At 39.3% G+C, this 23,553-nt stretch overlaps 1 protein-coding gene and 1 long non-coding RNA gene across 16 annotated transcripts in view; one reads left to right on the top strand and one right to left on the bottom strand.

Annotated features, from left to right (window-relative positions):
- KDM4C (lysine demethylase 4C) overlaps nucleotides 1–23,553 on the bottom strand; it is a 473,115-nt gene that overhangs the window by 358,446 nt on the left and 91,116 nt on the right. For 13 of the 14 annotated variants that reach the window (XR_005786297.1, XM_040460839.1, XM_040460852.1 and 10 more), the window contains one exon: nucleotides 16,733–16,926. The exons of the other annotated variant lie outside the window; for it this stretch is intronic. Coding sequence is in view for 12 of the 13 variants with exons in the window: in XM_040460839.1 (XP_040316773.1) it covers nucleotides 16,733–16,926 (194 nt within the window). In the remaining variant the exon portion in view is untranslated. The remainder of the gene's footprint in view (nucleotides 1–16,732; nucleotides 16,927–23,553) is intronic. 14 annotated transcript variants of the gene reach the window in all.
- The window catches only part of LOC121020812 (uncharacterized), an 86,799-nt gene that overhangs the window by 28,672 nt on the left and 34,574 nt on the right, over nucleotides 1–23,553 (top strand). For both annotated transcript variants that reach the window (XR_005786298.1, XR_005786299.1), the window contains exons 3-4: nucleotides 4,920–5,021; nucleotides 19,177–19,293. This is a non-coding gene — a long non-coding RNA (uncharacterized LOC121020812). The remainder of the gene's footprint in view (nucleotides 1–4,919; nucleotides 5,022–19,176; nucleotides 19,294–23,553) is intronic.

Here is a 23,553-nt window from a genome sequence, read left to right as displayed (position 1 = left end):
GGGTCTTGGTTTTTTATCCATTCTGATACCCTATGTCTTTTGGTTGGCGCATTTAATCCATTTACATTCAGTGTTATTATAGAAAGATATGGGTTTAGAGTCATTGTGATGTCTGTATGTTTTATGCTTGTAGTGATGTCTCTGATACTTTGTCTCACAGGATCCCCCTTAGGATCTCTTGTAGGGCTGGTTTAGTGGTGACGAATTCCTTCAGTTTTTGTTTGTTTGGGAAGACCTTTATCTCTCCTTCTATTCTGAATGACAGACTTGCTGGATAAAGGATTCTTCGCTGCATATTTTTTTCTGTTCAACACATTGAAGATCTCCTGCCAATCCTCTCTGGCCTGCCAAGTTTCAAAAGAGAGATCAGTCACGAGTCTTATAAGTCTCCCTTTATATGTGAGGGCACGTTTATCCCTCGCTGCTTTCAGAATTTTCTCTTTATCCTTGTATTTTGCCAGTTTCACTATGATATGTCATGCAGAACATCGATTCAAGTTACGTCTGAAGGGAGTTCTCTGTGCCTCTTGGATTTCAATGCCTTTTTCCTTCCCCAGTTCAGGGAAGTTCTCAGCTATTATTTCTTCAAGTACACCTTCAGCACCTTTCCCTCTCTCTTCCTCCTCTGGGATACCAATTATGCGTATATTATTTCTTTTTAGTGTATCACTTAGTTCTCTAATTTTCCCCTCATACTCCTGGATTTTTTTATCTCTCTTTTTCTCAGCTTCCCTTTTCCCATAATTTTATCTTCTAGTTCACCTATTCTCTCCTCTGCCTCTTCAATCCGAGCCGTGGTCATTTCCATTTTATTTTGCATCTCGTTTAAAGCATTTTTCAGCTCCTCCTGACTGTTCTTTAGTCCCTTGATCTCTGTAGCAATAGATTCTCTGCTGTCAGCTATACTGTTTTCAAGCCCAGCGATTAATTTTATGACTATTATTCTAAATTCACTTTCTGTTATATTATTTAAATCCTTTTTGATCAGTTCATTAGCTGTTGTTATTTCCTGGAGATTCTTTTGAGGGGAATTCTTCCGTTTGGTCATTTTGGATAGTCCCTGGAGTGTGCAGACCCGCAGGGCACTTCCCCTGTGCTGTGGTGTATAACTGGAGTTGGTGGGCAGAGTCGCAGTCAGACCTGATGTCTGCCCCCAGCCCACCACTGGGGTGCCTTCTCTTCCCCACTCCTAGGGGTGGGATTCACTGTGGGGTGGTTTGGCCCATCTGGACTACTTGCACACTGCCAGGCTTGTGGTGCTGGTGATCTGGCGTATTAGCTGGGGTGGGTAGGCAAGGTTCACAGGGACAGGAGGGGCAGGCTTAGTTCGTTTCTCCTTAGGTGATCCACTTCAGGAGGGGCCCTGTGGCAGCAGAAGGGAGTCAGACCCGCTGCCGGAGGGATGGCTCCGCAGAAGTTCAGCGTTGGGTGGTTGCACGGAGCAAGCAAGTTCCATGGCAGGAACTGGTTCCCTTTGGGATTTTGGCTGGGGGATGGGTGAGGGAGATGGCGCTGGCGAGCACCTTTGTTCCTGCCAAACTGAGCTCTGTCGTCCTGGGGCTCAGCAACTCTCCCTCCCTTTGTCCTCCATCCTTCCTGCTTTCTGAGCAGAGCTGTTAACTTATGACCTCCCAGATGCTAAGTCATGCTTGCTGTCGGAACACACTCCATCTGGCCCCTCTGTTTTTGCAAGCCAGACTCGGGGGCTCTGCTTGGCCAGCAGGCTGCCCCTCCGCCCCGGCTCCCTCCTGCCAATCTGTGCAGAGCACACTGCCTCTCCGCCCTTCCTACCCTCTTCCGTGGGTCTCTCATCTGCGCTTAGCTCCGGAGACTCCATTTTGCTAGTCTTCTGGTGGTTTTCTGGGTTATTTACGCAGGTGTAGGTGGAATCTAAGTGATCATCAGGATGCACGGTGAGCCCAGCATCCTCCTACACCGCCATCTTCTCTCGCTTTATTACATTTTTGTAAATATTCATTTATTTTGGGGAGAGCACAAGCAGAGGAGGGGCAGAGAGAGGGGGACAGAGGATCCAAAGTGGGCTTTGCATTGACAGGCAGACAGCATATGTGGGGCTCAAACTCACAAACCACAAGATCACGACCTGAGCTGAAGTCAGATGCTCAGTTGACTGAGCCACCCAGGTGCCCCATACCTTTATCTCTCTTAAAACTCACAATTGAAACAAAAAAGTCACTGACCTCTCAAACTAAAATTACAGTATTCACCAAGCAAAAGACAACAGCACTTTAAATAAAATGCAGATATAAAGAACAAAACCATTAAACAAGTACAAAAGTTTTCCTTGGTTCTTGTTACACAAAACTTCATGAATCAAAAAGTAAAATACCTATTTATATTCCACAAAATTCAATCTTTCTTAAGTGGTTAATTTACACTATACTTTTTAATCAAGGCATACTCCTGTGTCAAAAAGAAGACTGAACAACTATGGATTTTATATGTGTGATTACATTTTCACATTACTGATGATGTTAACAAGTTTTAATATTTGTGCATTTATTAAACTTTAAGCATTCATATTTTAAATTATAAAGTCTCATTAGTTAACTGTGGAAAAGAGAGGATCACTTACTTCATTTTCAGTTCATAAAAACAGATGAATGTGAGAAACAGAACATAGGACTATAAGGGATGCTGTGGTAGGTACTCCCTTCCAGATGAGGCCTTCATTCCATTCTCTAAAGGAAGGCTCCACTTACACCCACTCAAAGTCATGTTCCCTCTCCCAACATCATGGCCTCTAGAACAGGAGGCAGTGGTAGCCAGTATCCAATGAGTGATCCATACAAGAATATAAAAGCCAGATCCTCTTGTTTCAGTTTGGGGTAATTCAGAAGGGACCTGACAGTTCCAGCTGCCTGTGGGATCTGCCATGGCTCTACTGCAGTTTCACTTCCCCTTCTGTGCGGTCCTGCCTTCCCTCGCCCTCACAGGTGTTATCACAGACACCTCTGGTACACAAATCTGAGTTTCAGAGTGGGCTCCCTGAGCAATCTGCGCTACAATTAAGGGGTTTGTAAGGAGGTGTCACTCAAAGCGAGGCATCTAAAAGCATGGTGTAGAGAATGGGGTATTTGAGCTGAGACCCTACAGAGAAAAAAGCCCCTGAGCAAAGGAACTGAGCCAGAGCTTAGGCCCACCCTTATGCTATCTTATGGCCCATTTCCTAAAAGAACAATTAGATGAAAAAGAGAAACTCTACCAGCCACATCTGCAGATAGTCACAGATGAGGGAACTGCAGGAAAAAAAAAAAAAAAAAAAAGGCCTAACAAGGAAATTTTAATGAATAACTGAACATTAAAAATATAAGCAGTTCTTTTTCATCTGGGATTCAAAATACAGTTCAGTATCCATATACATGTAAGTTAATATCCTGAGTAATCATAAAAATCAAGTTAATTTTTGTCTGAAATCCTTATAAAACTTAGTAAAAACAATAACTGCACAAAACTTGATTTTCAAGAAAGAATGCATTTCGTATTACTTAATCCACTGAATATTTTCTAAGTGTGTTCTACCCACTACTAACATTTTCTTTTCCCTAAGAGGTACTATTAACTGTTAGTTGCTATCAAATATAGGCCATTTATGTAGAAAGAAGTCTTTCCACCTTAATACTCTCCAAAATACTGGGGCACCTGGGTGGCTCGGTTGGTTAAGCGCCCAACTGGCTCAGGTCATATCTCACTGTTCATGAGTTTGAGCCCCACGTCAGGTTCCGTGCTGACAGCTTGGAGCCTGGAGCCTGCTTTGGATGCTGTGTCACCCTCTCTCTCTGCCCCTCCCTGCCCCCTCAAAAATAAATACACATTTAAAAATTTTTTTTAAATACTCTCCAAAATACTCAACAGATAACACAATCAGCAATAATGTTTTCTATTACTAAAGGATCAAATGACTGATTTTCAAACTGTTTTCCATGCCCACCATCACCCCCCAATCCTGGGCCCAGAGTCTCCAGATGAAAGTGCTTCAAGGAAGGAGTTACTGAGGGAGAGTGTCCCACCAAATGTCCCACCTGACATTTCAGCCAAGTCAGCTCTTCTTTTATTTTCAGTTTTATATATTGACCTTCTAAATAAACTTCACTTACATAAGTCTGAAAACCTCTCTGCTTTTAAGTTTATTTTATTTGAGAGAGAGAGTACATGTGCACATGAGTAGGGGAGGGGCAGAGAGAGAGGGGAAGGGAGAGGATCCCAAGTAGGCTCCACACTGTCAGCGTAGAGCCCACCATGAGGATCAATCCCACAAATCCATGAGATCATGACCTGAGCTGAAATCAAAAGCAGTACACTCACCCAACTGAGCCACCCAGGTGCCCCTGAAAAACTCTGTGCTTTCTTGAAGTGATTAGCATGGTTCTTGGCACACATAAAAGGACTTCACTAAATGGAATGGAGTCACCAAAAACAAAACATACTTCACCATCCTAGTCAAGCCCTACTCCTTGGAAAGTAAGCTTACAAAGAACAAATACATTTGAGATCATAGAAGTAAGACATAAATCTATTTGCAAGCCTCCCTGTAGATATGTAATCTCACACACACACACACACACACACACAATTTTCCTATATGCTCAAGTCAAGGAATAACTTTTGCAAAACAAATATGAAGTAGTATGTATTTTCTACAAAGTACTATCTAAACAGTAAGATTAAAACCATCTGAAAAGGAGAGAAGAAATATGGGGAAAAAGATAAGCTAGGCAAAGTAACTGTTGAACTACAACATTTGCCATGGTAATGTGCAAAACTTACAGCACTAATGTTTGTTTTCCGTGAACTCCAAAGTAAATAAATTTGCATTAACAATCTTATTTTTCCCTAAGAGTTATGGATTTGACTCAGCAATTTCTTTTCATTTGAAGGGATTTTTCTGGCTTTTGTAGGTGACGATGATAACTTTAAGTGAAAGTACCAACAATAAGAGGCATCCTGGAGGAATTTACAAGCCCCTGCTCTGTCTTCCAGGGATACCAAGAGTACTTAATGTAAGTTCAGAGTTCCTGTATGAGAACGCACACTTATGGATCAGTTAGTAAAAAGGCATTACATCACATCACTTCAGTGAAAACAGTGAGATTTGCTCTGAAAATTGCAAACACTAGATCTCACAGATGCTTCTTTTAGGGAACTCTGCTGAGCAGGCGTCTACAAGACTCAATGTTTGGACCACAAGTATGTGTATGTGTGCCTGTACAATAGTATTTATTTGGAAGTCAGGCTCAGGTTTAAGTAAACTATAATCCATTTGATCAAATAATTTTTTATGCCATTTATCACTGTACCCTTTTCTTCCTAATAATATTATCAGTAGCTAAGTACAAAATAAACACCATACTTTTTAGCAGATTTCCAATTTCTTACACCTTTTTTAATAATACCTTAAAAAAACTATCCATCCATATGCCTAAAAATAATAATAACTTATGCAGTTAATTTCATTAATACTAGATAAAGTATTTATGCAAGTCTATTTTTCCTATTTACAGGGCAATTTTCCCTAGGAATAGTAATTAAAACCAGAAACAAACTAATTCCAAGAGTATTTTTTTTATACAAACCATCAAAAAGGATACAGCTGTCACCATTATCCAATTAGTCTTAACATTTAAAAATAGAATATATTAATGTGTCTAAACTTACCAAGTGGGTAAGTAGGAATTAATACCATGGGTTGCTAATTCAATGTATCATTGAATATTATCAGGTTATCCAATCCCTAAAGCAATGTTCTGCATTAGGTGTTTAAAGAAAAAAATCTAAGTAAGAAATTCATCCATAAAGCTGTTTATTTAACAAATATTGAGTACTTTGTGCCACAATCATGCCACAATCATGCCAGATACATGAGTACTGTGTGCCACAATCATGCCAGATATTGTGCCAGGCAAGGGATATGTGTTAGTGAACAAAACTAACAGGGTCCCCTTCTCTAGGAGCTCACATTTTGATGGAGAAGATATATATTAAACATGCATAGATCAATGTAACACCACCTTCTTTGTTCTTTTAAAAAAATACTTGAATAAATCTGAAAGTCTCATATTCAATGTTTGGACAGTCTCCAGAAGAAGGATTCAAGGTACCATCTAAATTCTATATCTTCCAGTAATTAACATTATCACACATAACACTTGAAAGGAAGAATTATATTGTATTTATCCTTGAAACCCCTACTGTATTATATATAGACACATCATGCCAAGTTATGGCTTTGAGTCATTACTATGACAAAAAAAAGATTTATTTTCATAATGTTATTAAAATAATAGTAAGTGAAAATATTTGTATGGTACTTTACAGTTTACAAAGCTCTTTTACAAAGTATATCCCTGAACTCTCCTAGCAACCCTATAGAGGCAGAGGATAAATCATGCCTGCGATCAGCAGTTAAGGAAACTCATGATTTGCCCTAACTTATTCAGCTGGTAAGTGACAGACTGAGATTTTAAAATAGGTCTTCTGGCTCCAAAGTCAATGTTCATTCCAAGAAAATAAATACTTTACCACTAACTGCTAAAACAGCTTTCTATCTGCTTATTTAAAACATTCTTTCTCCCTGAAACGGGAACCCTCTTGCACTGTTGGTGGGAATGCAAACTGGTGCAGCCACTCTGGAAAGCAGTGTGGAGGTTCCTCAGAAAATTAAAAATAGACCTACCCTATGACCCAGCAATAGCACTGCTAGGAATTTATCCAAGGGACACAGGAGTACTGATGCATAGGGGCACTTGTACCCCAATGTTTATAGCAGCACTCTCAACAATAGCCAAATTCTGCATAAAGCCTAAATGTCCATCAACTGATGAATGGATAAAGAAATTGTGGTTTATATACACTATGGAATACTACGTGGCAATGAGAAAAAATGAAATATGGCCTTTTGTAGCAACGTGGATGGAACTGGAGAGTGTGATGCTAAGTGAAATAAGCCATACAGAGAAGGACAGATACCACATGGTTTCACTCTTATGTGGATCCTGAGAAACTTGGTGGGAACCCATGGGGGAGGGGAAGGAAAAAAAAAAAAAGAGGTTAGAGTGGGAGAGAGCCAAAGCATAAGAGACTGTTGAGAACTGAGAGCAAACTGAGGGTTGATGGGGGGTGGGAAGGAGGGGAGGGTGTGTGATGGGTATTGAGGAGGGCACCTTTTGGGATGGGCACTGGGTGTTGTATGGAAACCAATTTGACAATAAATTTCATATATAAATTAAAAAAAAAAAAACATTCTTTCTCCCTTAAACCTTTACACCAAAAATGTTTAAGTAAATCATCACCTCCTCTAGTCTCTTCAGTATAGCTCCATATTCATTCAGTGTCCAGCAAAGTATGTCTCAGGGCTTCCATCTGGAGCTGTGCATATCTGCAGCTACTCTGAAATCTCAGGAAACTGCGTATTCTTAACAGTTACATTTTAAACAAACAAAAAAAAATCTTTATAAAATGTTCTATATATTTCCTTGTCTGTCCCTAAACAGATTGTTCCAAAACAATTTAACACTCTCCTAATCCAAACAAGAATTACAGAGCCTCAGTCCTATAGCTAGACTCTTTGTTAAGTGCTGATGATTCAAAGGCAAATAGACACAGACCCCAACTTCAAGACAGACACAGGAAAGGGCAAGGAGGTAGTCAGAAGCACATTAAAAGTACAAAAACAGGTGTCTAAGGTAGGGGCAGCGCACAGTCCAGAAGGCCTTCAGGCAATAACTAAGGGATACACAGGCAGAAGACGCAGAGACCAGTGTAGACATGGAATTAAGGAGGGAATCTTAGGCAGTTTTACAATAATCATTTCCAAAACTTGATGCCTGCAGGTAGAAAGGAAGAAGGAAAAGGGGGGGAGGGGGAGAAGGGGGACGGGAAGAAGAGAAGTGGGAAGAAGAGCAGGGGAGGGGGGTGGGTAGAAACAGGGAGGGGGAGAGGAGGAGGGGCGGAAGTAGGAGGGGGGAGGAGAAGCAGTAGTAGAAGGAGGGGTAGGAGGAGAAGTAGTGAAAGTAGTTAGTTTAGTAGTAGAAGTTGAAGTTCAACAACAGCCTATAAGGCTAGAAGAAGGAAGACACATTGCTCAGGTCAGAGATGTCAAGCACAGGTGTGGGCATTCCCTGGAGAAAAGTAAAGGCAACCATCCCACATTCGACTCAACAAGGTGAAGACAGCTGAAGGGAACCAGCACATGTACACACATGCACATAGAGAACCTGATGTCACCTCCTCATCTTCTCATTTTATAGACAGAGTAAGTAGAAATATTCCCATGGTTCTGATCACAAATCACAGAATTAGAGCATCAGAGATTATCATGATTAACCTTGTCATTTTGTGGGTGAGTAAACTGAGCTCCAAAGAAGTACAGTTATTTGGCCAAAGCCACAAATGTTACCAGCAGAATAAGGACTAGAGCCCAGATTGCTGGCCCCTTGAGTCTAAGTTCTGCCAACAGACACTGTCCACCTCCCAATATTTACATGAATTTGTACTGTTTCTACCATCATTCAAAACTCATTTAACATGTATTATGATGAGTACTAAAATGAATTTTAATAATAGAATTTACCTCAAAATTATTTATGCTGAACTAATATAATCTTTCATAAATCTGTCAGGAAATAGCCTTAGAGTCATTTATATAATTCTTTTCCTACAGTAGTTATCTTAGAAAATGGAATGTAGATTAGCAGTCATAACTCACTGTTGTGTTTTATTATTTTATCATTATAAATAATAGTCAAGGTTAAAGATAATAGTGATATTATAAATCTACCATTAATGCATATAATGGAGTCTATAATAACTAATAGAGTAATTAACTACAGAAAATATAGATGCTGGCAGAAAGAAATTCTTTGAAAATGGGCATAATTATTATCACTCATGAACAGTGGTATTCTTTCACAAAGACCCAAGACTCTAGAGTCAGTCTTCTCCCTGATCAGAATACTCTCCCCTAAATGATCTTTAGGAGATAATATAATCCTGTTCCCCAGACAGGGTGGGGAGATCATCTTTCTTGATAAGAAAGCAGAGATATCATCTAAACTCCTCTAATAGGAAAATCTCAAATTATTGTTTCCAGGCATTCTCATTAACTGATTTCTAAAACACTTCCAGAAAAGTTTTGCTACTAGCTTTTCAGATTTTTAAGGAAAATATATAGTACATAGTTGCCTATACATTAGATTTTACCAACATGTTCAATTTATCCATTTCATTTAATTTGGTTCACACTAAAAGTGAATGTCACAAAGAGCACAGAGGTAACTATGCAGTTGAGAAACAGCCCAAATGCCTATGGATTCCTTAAAATATCTCTCCAAGTCTCTCAAAGCTAAGTCCCCAAAGTACTAAAGGATGACATTCCAAGAGATGTTACAGTGGTGTTGAATAAATATGACAGAAACCCCCAGGATCTAAAGCATGTGCTCAAAACCAGCCCTGAGGAAACACCTCTGTCATGAATAGTCCCATCATACCATTCTGTCACAAAAGCCTCTCTGGGTCCTAGACCACCTGCTAAAACTGTTTGATTTTGATTTATTCCATTAAGAGAGCAGAATGCTAAGACTTTATCAAATGAAATGTGCAAATAAAACACCTTTAAAATAAGTTAAATGAACCGGAGAAGTTGGTGGCGTAGAAGGATGCTGGGCTCACCTCATCCTGCTGATTGCTTAGATTCCACCCACATCTGCCTAAACAACCCAGAAAACAGCCAGAAGACTAGCAGAACAGACTCTCCAGAGCCAAGTGTAGACAAAAGTCCCACGGAAGAGTGTAGGAAGGGCGGAGAGGTGGTGCGTGCTACACGGACTGGCGGGAGGGAGCCAGGGCAGTGGAGGAGCAGTCCGCAGGGCAAGGCAGAGCCCCTGAAGTCTGGTTTCCAAAAGCGGAGGAGCCAGATTCCATGAGTTCTGACAGCCAGTGGGACTTAACATCTAGAATGTTAAAAGTCAACAGCTCTGCTATCAGAGAGCAGAGAGGGTGAGACGACGCTGGGAGAGAGAGTTGTTGAGCCCCAGAAACACAGAGCTTGGTGGGGAAACAAAGGCTCTGGCAAGCGCCATTTCCCTCTCCCATCCCCCAGCTGGAATTCCAAAGGGAACCAGTTCCTGTCATCCAACTGGCTTGCACTGCGCAAATGCCCAATGCTATACTTCTGTGGATCCAACCCTCCAAAGGGGCCTACCTCCCTCCCAGTGCTGTAGGGCCCCTCCCGCAGGGTACCACCCATGGTAAAGCTAGGTAAGCCACCCCCTCCTGGCCCTGTGCACCCTTCAGATCCACCCCATTTAAAACGCCCTTGGCCAGATCCTATTGAAGCAGCACCACAACCCTGGCAGTGTGCAAGCAGCCCAGACAGGGGGCACACCACTCCACAGTGAGTCCTGCCCCTGGGAGAGGAGAAGATAAGGTACATACCAGTCTGACTGTGGCCTCAGCCATGGGTTGGGGTCTGACTGTGACCCTGCCCACCAACACAAGTTTCTCAGGACAGCACAGGGGAACTGCCCTGCAGTTTGGAGTTACTGCAGGGACTAACCAAAACGTCAAAACGGAAGAATTCTCCTCAAAAGAAACTCCAGGAAGTAGCAACAGCTAACGAATTGATCAAAACTGATTTAAGCAATATAACAGAACAAGAATTTAGAATAATAGTCATAAAATTAACTGCTGGGCTTGAAAAAAGCATAGAGAACAGCAGAGAATCTATTACTACAGAGATCAAGGGACTAAAAAATAGTCATGAGGAACTTAAAAATGCTATAAATGAGGAGCAAAATAAAATGGAGGTAGCCATAGCATGGACTGAAGAGGCAGAGGAGAGAATAGGTGAATTAGATGATAAAATTATGGAAAAAGAGGAAGCTGAGAAAAAGAGAGATAAAAAAAAATCCGGGAGAATTAGAGAACTAAGTGATGCAATGAAATGGAACAATATCCGTATCATAGGAATTCCAGAAGAAGAAGAGAGAGAGAAAGGGGCTGAAGGTGTATTTGAACAAATCATAGCTTAGAACTTCCCTGATCTGGGGAAGCAAACAGGCATTGAAATCCAAGAGGCACAGAGAACTCCCTTGAGACGTAACTTGAATCGATCTTCTGCAAGACATATCATAGTGAAACTGGCAAAATACAAGGATGAAGAGAGAATCCTGAAAGCAGCTAGGGATAATCAGGACCTAACTTACAAAGGTAGACACAAAAGAGTAGTAGCAGACTTATCTACTGAAACTTGGCAGGCCAGAAAGGAATGGCAACAAATCATCAATGTGAGGAACAGAAAAAATAAGCAGCCAAGAATCCTTTATCCAGCAAGTCCATCATTCAGAATAGAAGGAGAGATAAAGGTTTTCCCAAACAAACAAAAACTGAAGAAATTCATCACCACTAAACCAGCCGTACAAGAGATCCTAAGGGGGACTCTGTGAGTGAAATGTTGCAAGGACCACAAAGTACCAGAGACACCACTACAAGCATGAAACCTACAGACATCTCAATGACTCTAAACCCATATCTTTCAATGATAACACTGAATTTAAATGGACTAAATGCTCCAACCAAAAGACATAGGGTATCAGAATGGATAAAAACAAGACCCATCTATTTGCTGTCTACAAGAGACTGATTTTAGATCTGAGGACACCTTCAGATTGAAAGTGAGGGCATGGAGAACTATCTATCATGCTACTGGAAGTCAAAAGAAAGCTGGACTAGCCATACTCATATCAGACAAACTGACTTTAAATTAAAGGCTGTAACAAGAGATGAAGAACGGCATTATATATTACAGGGTCTATCCATCAGGAAGAGCTAACAATTATAAATGTCTATGCGCCGGATACGGGAGCCCCCAAATATATAAAACAATCACAAACATAAGCAACCTTATTGATAAGAATGTGGTAATTGCAGGGGACTTTAATACCCCACTTACAACAATGGATAGATCATCTAGACACAGGATCAATAAAGAAATAAGGGCCCTGAATGATACATTGGATGAGATGGATGTGACAGATATATTTATAACTCTGCATCCTGAAATAACAGAATATACTTTCTTCTCGAGTGCACATGGAACATTCTCCAAGATATATCACACACTGGGTCACAAAACAGCCCTTCATAAGTATCATACCATGAACACTTTCAGATCACAATGCCATGAAACTTGAAATCAACCACAGGACAAAGTCTGGAAAATCTCCAAAAGCATGGAGGTTAAAGAACATCCTACTAAAGAATAAATGGGTCAACCAGACAATTAGAGAAGAAATTTAAAAATATATGGAAACAAATGAAAATGAAAATACAACAATCCAGATGCTTTGGAATGCAGCAAAGGCAGTCTTGAGAGGAAAATACATTGCAGTCCAGGCCTATCTCAAGAAACAAGAAAAATCCCAAATACAAAATCTAACAGCACACCTAAAGGAAATAGAAGCAGAAGAGAAAAGACACCCCAAACCCAGCAGAAGAAGAGAATTAATAACATTCAGAGCAGAAATAAACAATATAGAATGTAAAAAACCGGTAGAGCAGATCGATGAAACCAAGAGTTGGTTTTTTGAAAAAATAAACAAAATTGATAAACCTCTAGCCAGGCTTGTCAAAAAGAAAAGGGAGAGGACCCAAATAGGTAAAATCATGAATGAAAATGGAATTATTACAACCAATCCCTTAGAAATACAAGCAATTATCAGGGAATGCTATGAAAAATTACATGCCAACAAACTGGACAACCTGGAAGAAATGGACAAATTCCTAAGCACCCACACACTTTCAAAACCCAAACAGGAAGAAATAGAAAATTTGAACAGACCCATAACCAACAAAGAAACTGAATCAGTTATCAAAAATCTCCCAACAAATAAGAGTCCAGGACCAGATGGCTTCCCTGGGGAATTCTACCAGACATTTAAAGCAGAGATAATACCTATCCTTCTCAAGCTGTTCCAAAAAATAGAAAGGGAAGGAAAACGTCCAGACTCATTCTATGAAGCCAGTATTACTTTGATTCCCAAACCAGACAGAGACCCAGAAAAAAAAGAGAACTACAGGCCAATATCCCTGATGAATATGGATGCAAAAATTCTCAATAAGATACTAGCAAATCGAATTCAACAGCATATAAAAAGAATTATTCACCATGATCAAGTGGGATTCATTCCTGGGATGCAGGGCTGGTTCAATATTTGCAAATCAATCAATGTGATACATCACATTAATAAAAGAATGATAAAAACCATATGATCTTGTCAACTGATGCAGAAAGAGCATTTGACAAAATTCAGCATCCTTTCTTAATAAAAACCCTCAAGAAAATCGGGATAGAAGGAAGATATTTAAACATCATAAAAGCCATTTATGAAAAGCCCACAGCTAATATCATCCTCAATGGGGAAAAACTGAGAGCTTTCCCCCTGAGATCAGAAACAGGACAGGGATGTCCACTCACACCGCTGTTGTTTAACAGTGTTGGTAGGTCTAGCATCAGCAATCAGACAACAAAAGGAAATCAAAGGCATCAAAATTGGCAAAGATGAGGTCAAGCTTTCACTTTTGCAGGTGACATGATATTATACTTGGAAACTCGATAGACTCCACCAAAAAGTCTGCTAGAACTTACACATGAATTCAGCAAAGTCACAGGATACAAAATCAATGTACAGAAATCAGTTGCATTCTTATACACTAATAATGAAGCAACAGAAAGACATATAGAGAAACTGATCCCATTCACAATTGCACCAAGAAGCATAAAATGCCTAGGAATAAACCTAACCAAAGATGTAAAAGGTCTGTATGCTGAAAACTATAGAAAGGTTATGAAGGAAATTGAAGAAGATACAAAGAAATGGAAAAACATCCCGTGCTCATGGATTGGAATAAATATTGTTAAAATGTCAACACTACCCAAAGCGATCTACACATTCAATGCAATCCCAATTAAAATTGCACGAGCATTCTTCTCGCAACTAGAACAAGCAATCCTAAAATCCATATGGAACCACAAAAGACCCTGAATAGCCAAAGTAATATTGAAGAAGAAAACCAAAGCGGGAGGCATCACAATCCCAGACTTTAGCTTTTACTACAAAGTTGTAATCATCAAGACAGCATAGTATGGCACAAAAACAGACACATAGACCAATGGTATAGAATAGAGACTCCAGAATTGGACCCACAAAAGTATGGCCAACTAATCTTTGACAAAGCAGGAAAGAATATCCAATGGAAAAAAGACAGTCTCTTTAACAAATGGTACTGGGAGAACTGAACAGCAACATGCAGAAGGATGAAACTAGACCACTTTCTTATACTATTCACAGAAATAAACTCAAAATGGATAAAGGACCTGAATGTGAGGCAGGAAACCATCAAAACCCTAGAGGAGAAAGCAGGAGAAAACCTCTCTGGCCTCAGCCACAGCAATTTCTTACTTGACACATATCCAAAGGCAAGGGGATTAAAAGCAAAAGTGAACTATTGGGAACTCATGAAGATAAAAAGCTTCTGCACTGCAAAGGAAACGATCAACAAAACTAAAAGGCAACCAACGGAATGGGAAAAGATATTTGCAAATGACATATCGGACAAAGGGCTAGTATCCAAAATCTATAAAGAACTCACCAAACTCCACACCCGAAAAACAAATAATCCAGTGAAAAAATGGGCAGAAAACATGAATAGACACTTCTCTAAAGAAGACATCCAGATGGCCAACAGGCACATGAAAAGATGCTCAACATCACTCCTCATCAGGGAAATACAAATCAAAACCACACTGAGATACCACCTCATGCCAGACAGAGTGGCCAAAATGAACAAATCAGGAGACTATAGATTCTGGAGAGGATGTGGAGAAACGGGAACCCTCTTGCACTGTTGGCGGGAATGCAAACTGGTGCAGCCGCTCTGGAAAACAGTGTGCAGGTTTCTCAACAAATTAAAAATAGATCTACCCTATGACCCAGCAATAGCACTGCTAGGAATTTACCCAAGGGATACAGGAGTACTGATGCATGGGGGCACTTGTACCCCAATGTTTATAGCAGCACTTTCTACAATAGCCAAATTATGGAAAGAGCCTAAATGTCCATCAACTGATGAATGGATAAAGAAGTTCTGGTTTATGTATACAATGGAATACTACGTAGCCCTGAGAAAGAATGAAATATGGCCTTTTATAGTAATGTGGATGGAACTGGAGAGTGTTATGCTAAGTAAAGTAAGTCATACAGAGAAAGACAGATACCATATGTTTTCACTCCTATGTGGATCCTGAGAAACTTAACAGAAGACCATGGGGAAGAGGAAGGGGCACAAAAAGTTAGAGAGGGAGGGAGCCAAACCATAAGAGACTCTTAAAACCTGAGAATAAACTGAGGGTTGATGGGGGGTGGGAGGAAAGGGAAGGTGGGTGATGGGCATTGAGGAGGGCAGCTGTTGGGATGAGCACTGGTTGTTGTATGGAAACCAATTTGATAATAAATTTCCTATTAAGAAAAAAAAAGTTAAACAGCCTTTCCCCTAACTTTTGTTGTGGAGTTAAGGGACTCCTTAACAACAAATCAGAACACAACAAATCAGAACTGTCTGAATTTTTCTTGTATGTCCTAAGAACTTTCCTCTTCCACCTAAAACTTGCCTTCCAATTAAATGCCATTTTTGATCATTAGCAATTTTTGCTATATTTGAGTTTTTTGGAGAAAGCTTACAACTTCACATCTCACCAAATGATAAAACCTCAAAGACAAGTAATAATGGCAAAATGGGTGTGGAGATTATCCCCAAATAACTGCATCTCAATACTTAATCAGCAGGAGAACTTGAAAACAGACCATTATCTTTAACTTGGAGGCAAGAAAGCTACTGGGCTGACACGAACACCTGAAGAGCATCCTATCATGTTCACATCCATCAGAAACATTATCTTCCCTGGGTTGGTCAAGGTGACGCTTTGTATGCTTCTGTGTTTTCCTGCATGTCCATGTATTACAGAAAATAGAATTGATGCTTAAACTCCCCTAAGACTAAAACCCACAAAAACAAGTTCAAAACATGAAATTGGCCAGGGTGACTGACAAAGTAACGATTACATATGTGTGTACTACATGATGTATTTTACAAAGTAGTACATCTGTAAGTCGTTGCTCAGAAATATGAGGAAAGAGGCTCACAAACACAGGAAACTGCTAGTTAAGAACACGTATTAACAATGGCATTCTTTTCCCCATGCCCATCACCCAAAGAGCGATGATAGGCTTCCTGAATTCATCCCTCCTCTCCTAAACTAGTCATTTATTTAGAAAAGGCTGGACCAGAAGATCATTAAGATTACCGGATACTCCACATCCATGAGGTCAACTTTCACTCTTAACTATTTCCTGCATACCTTCTAACAAATGCTCAAAAAAGTAACAATGCCTAACAAATTCTTCAAGACTACAGTATCTATCAACCCATGGCCCACAAAATGCTATGCAAGCCACTTTAGATACACAAGTCACCACTAGCTTTATGGTTTTGAGTAAAACCATGGGCAGAGCGGAAAATAATCAATTATTACACTCAAAAAATTTCACCTCATATAAATCTGAATTCGCCAGATAAAACGAAAAAATCCTCCTCAGTAGGTTCATATTACCCAAATTTCAAAACTCCTAAGCAAATGAATATTAAACATGAAACTTGCCAAGACTTGGGCTCTCCAAAGTGGAGATAATTAATGCTGTAGAGGTCCATATCCTCGGTGTGCCACGCGAATGTGGTTTTCCACATGCCAAAATAGAGATAAGGGGTGTTTACACCCTCAATAGAAATACCGCACTCTTCCTCAACCACATCCAAGACCGTATTTAGGCGAGCTATGTTCCATTCATCCACACCCTGGAACCAGGAGAAAGAGGAAAAAAAATCAAATGTTAATAAACTAATAAAAATAGCATTTATTAATCAAACTGTCATGTGCCAAAATTATCATACTGTACACTTAAATTCACTGAGAAATGAAAAATAAAGCAATCATTATTCAGGTAATATATGTATGTATATATCAATTATTAAAGATCAAAGATTACTACTAGCATAATATGGTTCTATATGAACATTAGTATGAAAGTATACCAATAAAATTCCTGACTCCAAATGGAAGTATAAGTTAAGGCTCCACCCCTCAGTTGTTGTTAGCAAAAAATCATTGCTTCAAAGACTATGGTCTGAAGTGTGCTTTCCATTTTTGGCACACGTTTTCTTTGAGGGTGGGGGTAGTTTTTTCTTTTTAAATTATTTATTTGTACATTAGCTTAGAAGTCATATTCAACATCAGACATCATCTCAAGATACTAATAGTAAAATATATCTTCTGCCTTCTCACTCTCATCCCTATGCATTTCAACTTTAGCATGTGATACATTATTTCCTAAAAATTCCACTATAATTATGGGAAAAATTCTTAGCACTTCTAAACCACAGATCATTGTGCTTTTACTGCTCCTTCAACTAAATATTATTCTTTCTATATAAAATTTATTGTCAAATTGGTTTCCATACAACAACCAGTGCTCATCCCAACAGCTGCCCTACTCAATGCCCATCACCCACCCTCCCTACCCTCCTACCCCCCATCAACCCTCAGTTTATTCTCAGGTTTTAAGAGTCTCTTATGGTTTGGCTCCCTCCCTCTCTAACTTTTTTTTCCCCTTCCCCTCCCCCATGGTCTTCTGTTAAGTTTCTCAGGATCCACATAAGAGTGAAAACATATGATATCTGTCTTTCTCTGTATGATTTATTATGCTTAGCATAACACTCTCCAGTTCCATCCACGTTGTTACAAAAGGCCATATTCATTCTTTCTCATGGCCAGGTAGTACTCCATTGTGTATATAAACCACAATTTCTTTATCCATTCATCAGTTGATGGACATTTAGGCTCTTTGCATAATTTGGCTATTGCTGACAGTGCTGCTATAAACCTTGGGGTACAAGCGCCCCTATGCATCAACACTCCTGTATCCCATGGGTAAATTCCTAGCAGTGCTATTGCTGGGTCATAGGGTAGATCTATTTTTAATTTTTTGAGGAACCTGCACACTGTTTTCCAGAGTGGCTGCATAAATATTAACTTCTTATGTCGATGGGAAATTTTAAATACAGAATAATAAAAAAAATCCTTATCCAGACTTTAGTAAAACTGCTGGAATAATATAGTTTTATAGCAATAATGGTGATGATACAGAGAAAAGGATAGAATCACTGATACCAGAGTTTTGGTGATAGGAAAAGATTCTAGTTTTCTTAGAACTTACCAATTATTCAATTATAACTCACAACTGCTTAAAATCTTTACAAACTATGTATTTTTACTATATGCCTTTCTCATAACCACACATAAACATCAGATATTGGGATCATTCCTATGAAATCATGAGGAAACTGCAATGCTTATAAATCCATTTCAATCTCCTTATGATGCTATTAAAAGGGGCATTAAATGCATTTCTGTATAACAGTAAGGCCTTCTCCAATAACTATGCCAATGACCACACAGATCTCCCTTATCCACTAAAAATTTTCAGGGTTGTTCTGTTTTAATATGGTCTCTAGATGATTCTCTAATCAGTGTACTAATCTTACTTCCTCAAGCTTTGGGTTAGCAAAATTATTGATGCAGCAGTTAATGAAGCTCTGCCTCAGGTAACATAATTAAAAGTCCCAAGGGAAATAATTTAATTCCCAAATTTCCCTAAGCAGCCACTCTATCTACAGCTTAAAACTCCACAGTGTTAAGTCTGCTATTTGGAAATTGGTCAAAACTAGTATCCTTTTAGAGAAAATCCTAGGTTCCAATTTATGAGACTTCATAAAAATTAAATCAAATTCTATAAAATGTTTTATCTCACTCTATTTATAGTATGCAGCCTCTTAACTCTAGTCCAATCAGACCTCAGCCCAATCACTCTAATAATAGATTCCTATTTGAAAGTCATTACTGAGGCAATGAATCTGAAGTAATAAATGAGCAACATATTATAGAAATCATTTTAAACTGAATGAGCTTGAGAATTTACAAACAAACTATTTCTCTGAAATTCCTACATTTGGGGAATTCTTATCTTTATTTCTGCCATTATCTTTCAGAAATAACTAAGGCTGAATCCCTTGACATCCCTCGACATGCAGGTCTGAGAGGAAAAGGTAGAGAAAGCGTGCTGAGAGAAGACCCAGATTATGGCCCCAGCTCCGCCACTGACCAAGGTAAAAATCACTGAGATTTCCTGAGCTTCCGTCTGTCTTCGAGAAAACATGAGAGCTGCAGCACTTCCCAGAGTTACTCAGAGTACTGAATGGTCTAAAGGACACAAAGCCTTTGGGAATAACACTTATTATTTCTTAGAACCTACGAAATGAACACCTCCACTATTCTGTAGTATATCTTACTAGCAAGCCTCCAAAACAACAAGGAGATAAGTGATTAAAAAAAAAAAAAGTTCTGTGAAATTCACTACTGGTTCTTTCCATTAGTGGGCAAATAACATGTTTGCAGCACTTTCTTCTAGGTAAGGCCAAGGTTACCACGATGCTGAAACCTAATTTATTTTGCTAAAATAAAAAGTCATATCATTTCAATTAAAGAGCGTATTAAAATATTAAGAGTAACTGGTATACTGGAGACTAAAAATAAATCTTACTGCTTCAAAATTCCTTCTCCAATTTGTGTTCTCTACTATTGACTGAACTAACCACCACCAAAGACAGGCTCTGCTGAAACACTTAAGAGTCCAGATTTAGACAAGGAGAACATCTAGTCTGTCATTTAACTAAGTTGTTGTGCCATACTCTACCCCATTATACTGCACATACATACACACTATACCTATTCAAAACAATCCTGTAAAATAGGTAACATTATACCCAAATGAACAAATGGAAAAACTAATACTCCTAGCTAGTAGTAGGTGGCAAAGATAAACCTAAATCTGACTCCTGAGCCATCATTTCTAAACTCTATGCTTCCAGTTCTGATCATCTTAAAATACAATGTATCATCCCCTTCTCTCAGCCTCCTCAACAAATATCCAAGGAGCTAAAATTCAGGACAGGCAAACATATAAAGCTCCCATTATTCCCACCCACGGGTACAGCCATCCAACACAAACACTAGTAAGGCTTAAAATGCAAGCCTCTTTTTTTTTTGTTTGTTTGTTTAATTTTTTTTTTCAACGTTTATTTATTTTTGGGACAGAGAGAGACAGAGCATGAACGGGGGAGGGTCAGAGAGAGAGAGGGAGACACAGAATCGGAAACAGGCTCCAGGCTCTGAGCCATCAGCCCAGAGCCCGACGCGGGGCTCAAACTCACGGACCGCGAGATCGTGACCTGGCTGAAGTCGGACGCTTAACCGACTGCGCCACCCAGGCGCCCCAATGCAAGCCTGTTTTACTGTGGGAGTGGTAACAGAACTCATTTACTATAAAAGCAGTCTTCAGAAAGACCCTAGATACAAACAATAACAGGTCAGAATTTGCCCAACTATTCAAAGCTTACAGTTAATGAGTCTTAGCAGAAAGTCTGAACACCAGCCCAAGTTCATAGACAAATGCCTCTTCTGAGATTCCATCCCCCTCAAAAAAAGCTCTCCACACAATGTTCTGCAGGTGCTTGAGCAATATTTGTCATTCACTTGACCTCCACTGGGGCAGACATTTCCTGTCAGATCCCCACTCCCTCCACTCCAATCACCCCATCCAGTCAGCTTCCTGGGCCCTCTCCTGCTCCGTTTGTCTTCTTACCCTGTGTCTGTCATGTTTTCTGAAATAATTCACCATAAAGCCCTTGTTCTCCAAAATTAGTCCTAAATCATTAACCTGGCACTCTCTCATTTAGGGCTTTCCACATCTTCATTGCCATCACTCTATATTCTGTCCTCAAAATTGTCAATATCCAACCACATGTTTCTCTCCCTACCCCCCATCTCCTGCCATTATCCTCAACACCTTCAATGTTATCCCAATGGGGCTACTTTCCAAACAATATTATGAGCCCCCAATCTTTCTCCTGAGTTTCAGTGGCATATGCCCCACTCTAAGCTGGATTCACAATGACCAACAAAAATTTCTGAAATGTAAGAATTATAAGGGGAAAATATCATTCTATTCAAAAACCCAACTATTAAAAAAATAAGAATCACCACCTAGAAGCTATAAGACTGAGAAAATACTGAAAGAATTATTAAAGATTCTAACGATTTCAGGTCTGCCCCTGATTCAAATGAGGTTATTAAAAAAAAAAAATACAGGGGCACCTGGGTGGCTCAGTTGGTTAAGCATCCAACTTCAGCTCAGGTCATGATCTCACGGTTCACGAGTTCAAGCCCCTCAACGGGCTCTGTGCTGAAAGCTCAGAGCCTGAAGCCTGCTTCGGATTCTGTGTCTCCCTCTCTCTCTGCCCCTCCCCCACTCATGCTCTGTTTCTCTCTCTCAAAAATAAATAAAAACATTAAAAAAAATTTTTTAAATAAAAATACAGAGAAATCAAATTACGGTATTCTGACACAGAAACGTCATTGAGTTATAACTGGATGTTGTGCTCTTGGTCTTTATAAGAGCTGACATAGCTAGCACCTATTTAAATCCCCTCTCTCAAAGTCTACCAACTGCAGAACTGGGGACATCTTTTACACCTAATAACATCCCTCATCAAATTATTAAGAACAAAGCAATGTATGCAAAATGTATTTTAAAAATTAGTAAACAAGTTTTGATAAAAGGAAAATAACATTTTCTTTATATCTGACATCTACCAAAAAACTAGTACCAAGTTCTGACACTGTACAGGTACTTGGTAATTATTTTATTAATGCAGAGACCTAAAATGCACTGGGATAATCCCCATGCTAGCAAAACAGAGGCAAAACACCCTCATTTTACAGTTGGAAGCAAGATACTCAATAATTTAACAGGCCTCCTTGTTTGAAAATTAGTCCAGTCAGTCTCCTCAGTAGTAGATGTATTGTCTGTCTAGTGAATCATAATTCTTTATAATCAATCCCTTGAGAAATAGCGGAGCTGGTCCCATTTTTATAACTCAGTATTATTACATACTGTTTCTCATAGGACATTACAGTGAGGTATTTTTTTTTTTAGATATTTTTACTTAAACCAATTAAATAAAAATACTAAATTTTAAGCATTTTTTAAAAGAGTATGCTCTTCCTCATTAGGCTTTTACCATCGCTTTTAATGACCCTATCACAGTCCGGCCAACTAACAAAAGACCAGGCACCAATCTCCACTAATTCACCAGGAACTTAGAGATAAATTACTGCCACTAATTTATATGGCTTTAACAAGCCCTTGAAGTTTCAAAGGTAATGCACATGGGGAAAGAAAAATAAAACTTGGTTAGTGCTTTAAAGAATTCAAACTTCAATCCATTTTACACAGTAATGAGTGAAAAGTGTACCTTTCCATAACTAAAATGAAAGCTCATGGTCCACATTTTATTTATTTTTTTTTATTTTTTTTTTATTTTTATTTATTTATTTTTTTATTTATATATGAAATTTATTGTCAAATTGGTTTCCATACAACACCCAGTGCTCATCCCAAAAGGTGCCCTCCCCAATACCCATCACCCACCCTCTCCTCCCTCCCATGGTCCACATTTTAAAACAGACTGAGGATTTCCTTCAGATCTTTACACAATAAAAATAAATTACACCCAAATGAAATTCATTCTGCTTTAAAATTAATTACAGTGTGTGACACTGTAGCTCTTTTTGTTTCTTCCTTTCCATAAAAACGTCTCACATCTCTAAACTTATTCGTTTTAATTTTTTTAAGTTTGAGAGAGAGTGGGGAAGGAGTAGAGAGAAGGAGAGAAAGAATCCCAAGCAGGCTCTGTGCTACCAGAGCAGAGCCCAATGCAGGACTCAATCTCCTTACGAACCATGAGATCATGACCTGAGCCTAAATCAAGCGTTGGACACTTTACCAACTGAGCCACCCAGGTGCCCCTAAACTTATTAGTTTTAAAACAGACCCCCTTTCCTCAAAAAGTTAAAATAGAACTACCCTATGATCCAGCAATTACACTGCTAGGTATTTACCCAAAGAATACAAAAATACTAATTCAAAGGGATACATGCACCCCCATGTTTATAACAGCATTATCAATAATAGCTAAATTACGAAAACAGCCCAAGTGCCCATCGAATAATGAGTGTATAAAGAAGACATGATATATGGGGTGCCTGGGTGGCTCAGTCGATTGAGTATCCAACTTTGACTCAGGTCATGATCTCACGGTTCGTGAGTCCAAGTCCCGTATCAGTCAGTGTAGAGCCTGCTTCGGACCCTCTGTCTCTCCCTCTGCCCTCCCCTGCTGGCTCTCTCTCTCTCTCTCTCTCAAAATAAATAAATAAAATGTTTTAAAAAGTTAAAAGAAGAAGATGTGGTATGTATATATGTATATATATATAATGTGTGTGTGTGTGTGTGTGTGTGTGTGTGTGTG

The sequence above is a fragment of the Herpailurus yagouaroundi genome, unplaced genomic scaffold, assembly GCF_014898765.1.
Source record: "Herpailurus yagouaroundi ecotype Mexico unplaced genomic scaffold, PumYag 252, whole genome shotgun sequence".
NCBI lineage: Eukaryota > Metazoa > Chordata > Mammalia > Carnivora > Felidae > Herpailurus > Herpailurus yagouaroundi.
Note: the sequence above shows the minus strand (reverse complement) of the source record. Positions and strands in the feature narration are given on the sequence as shown.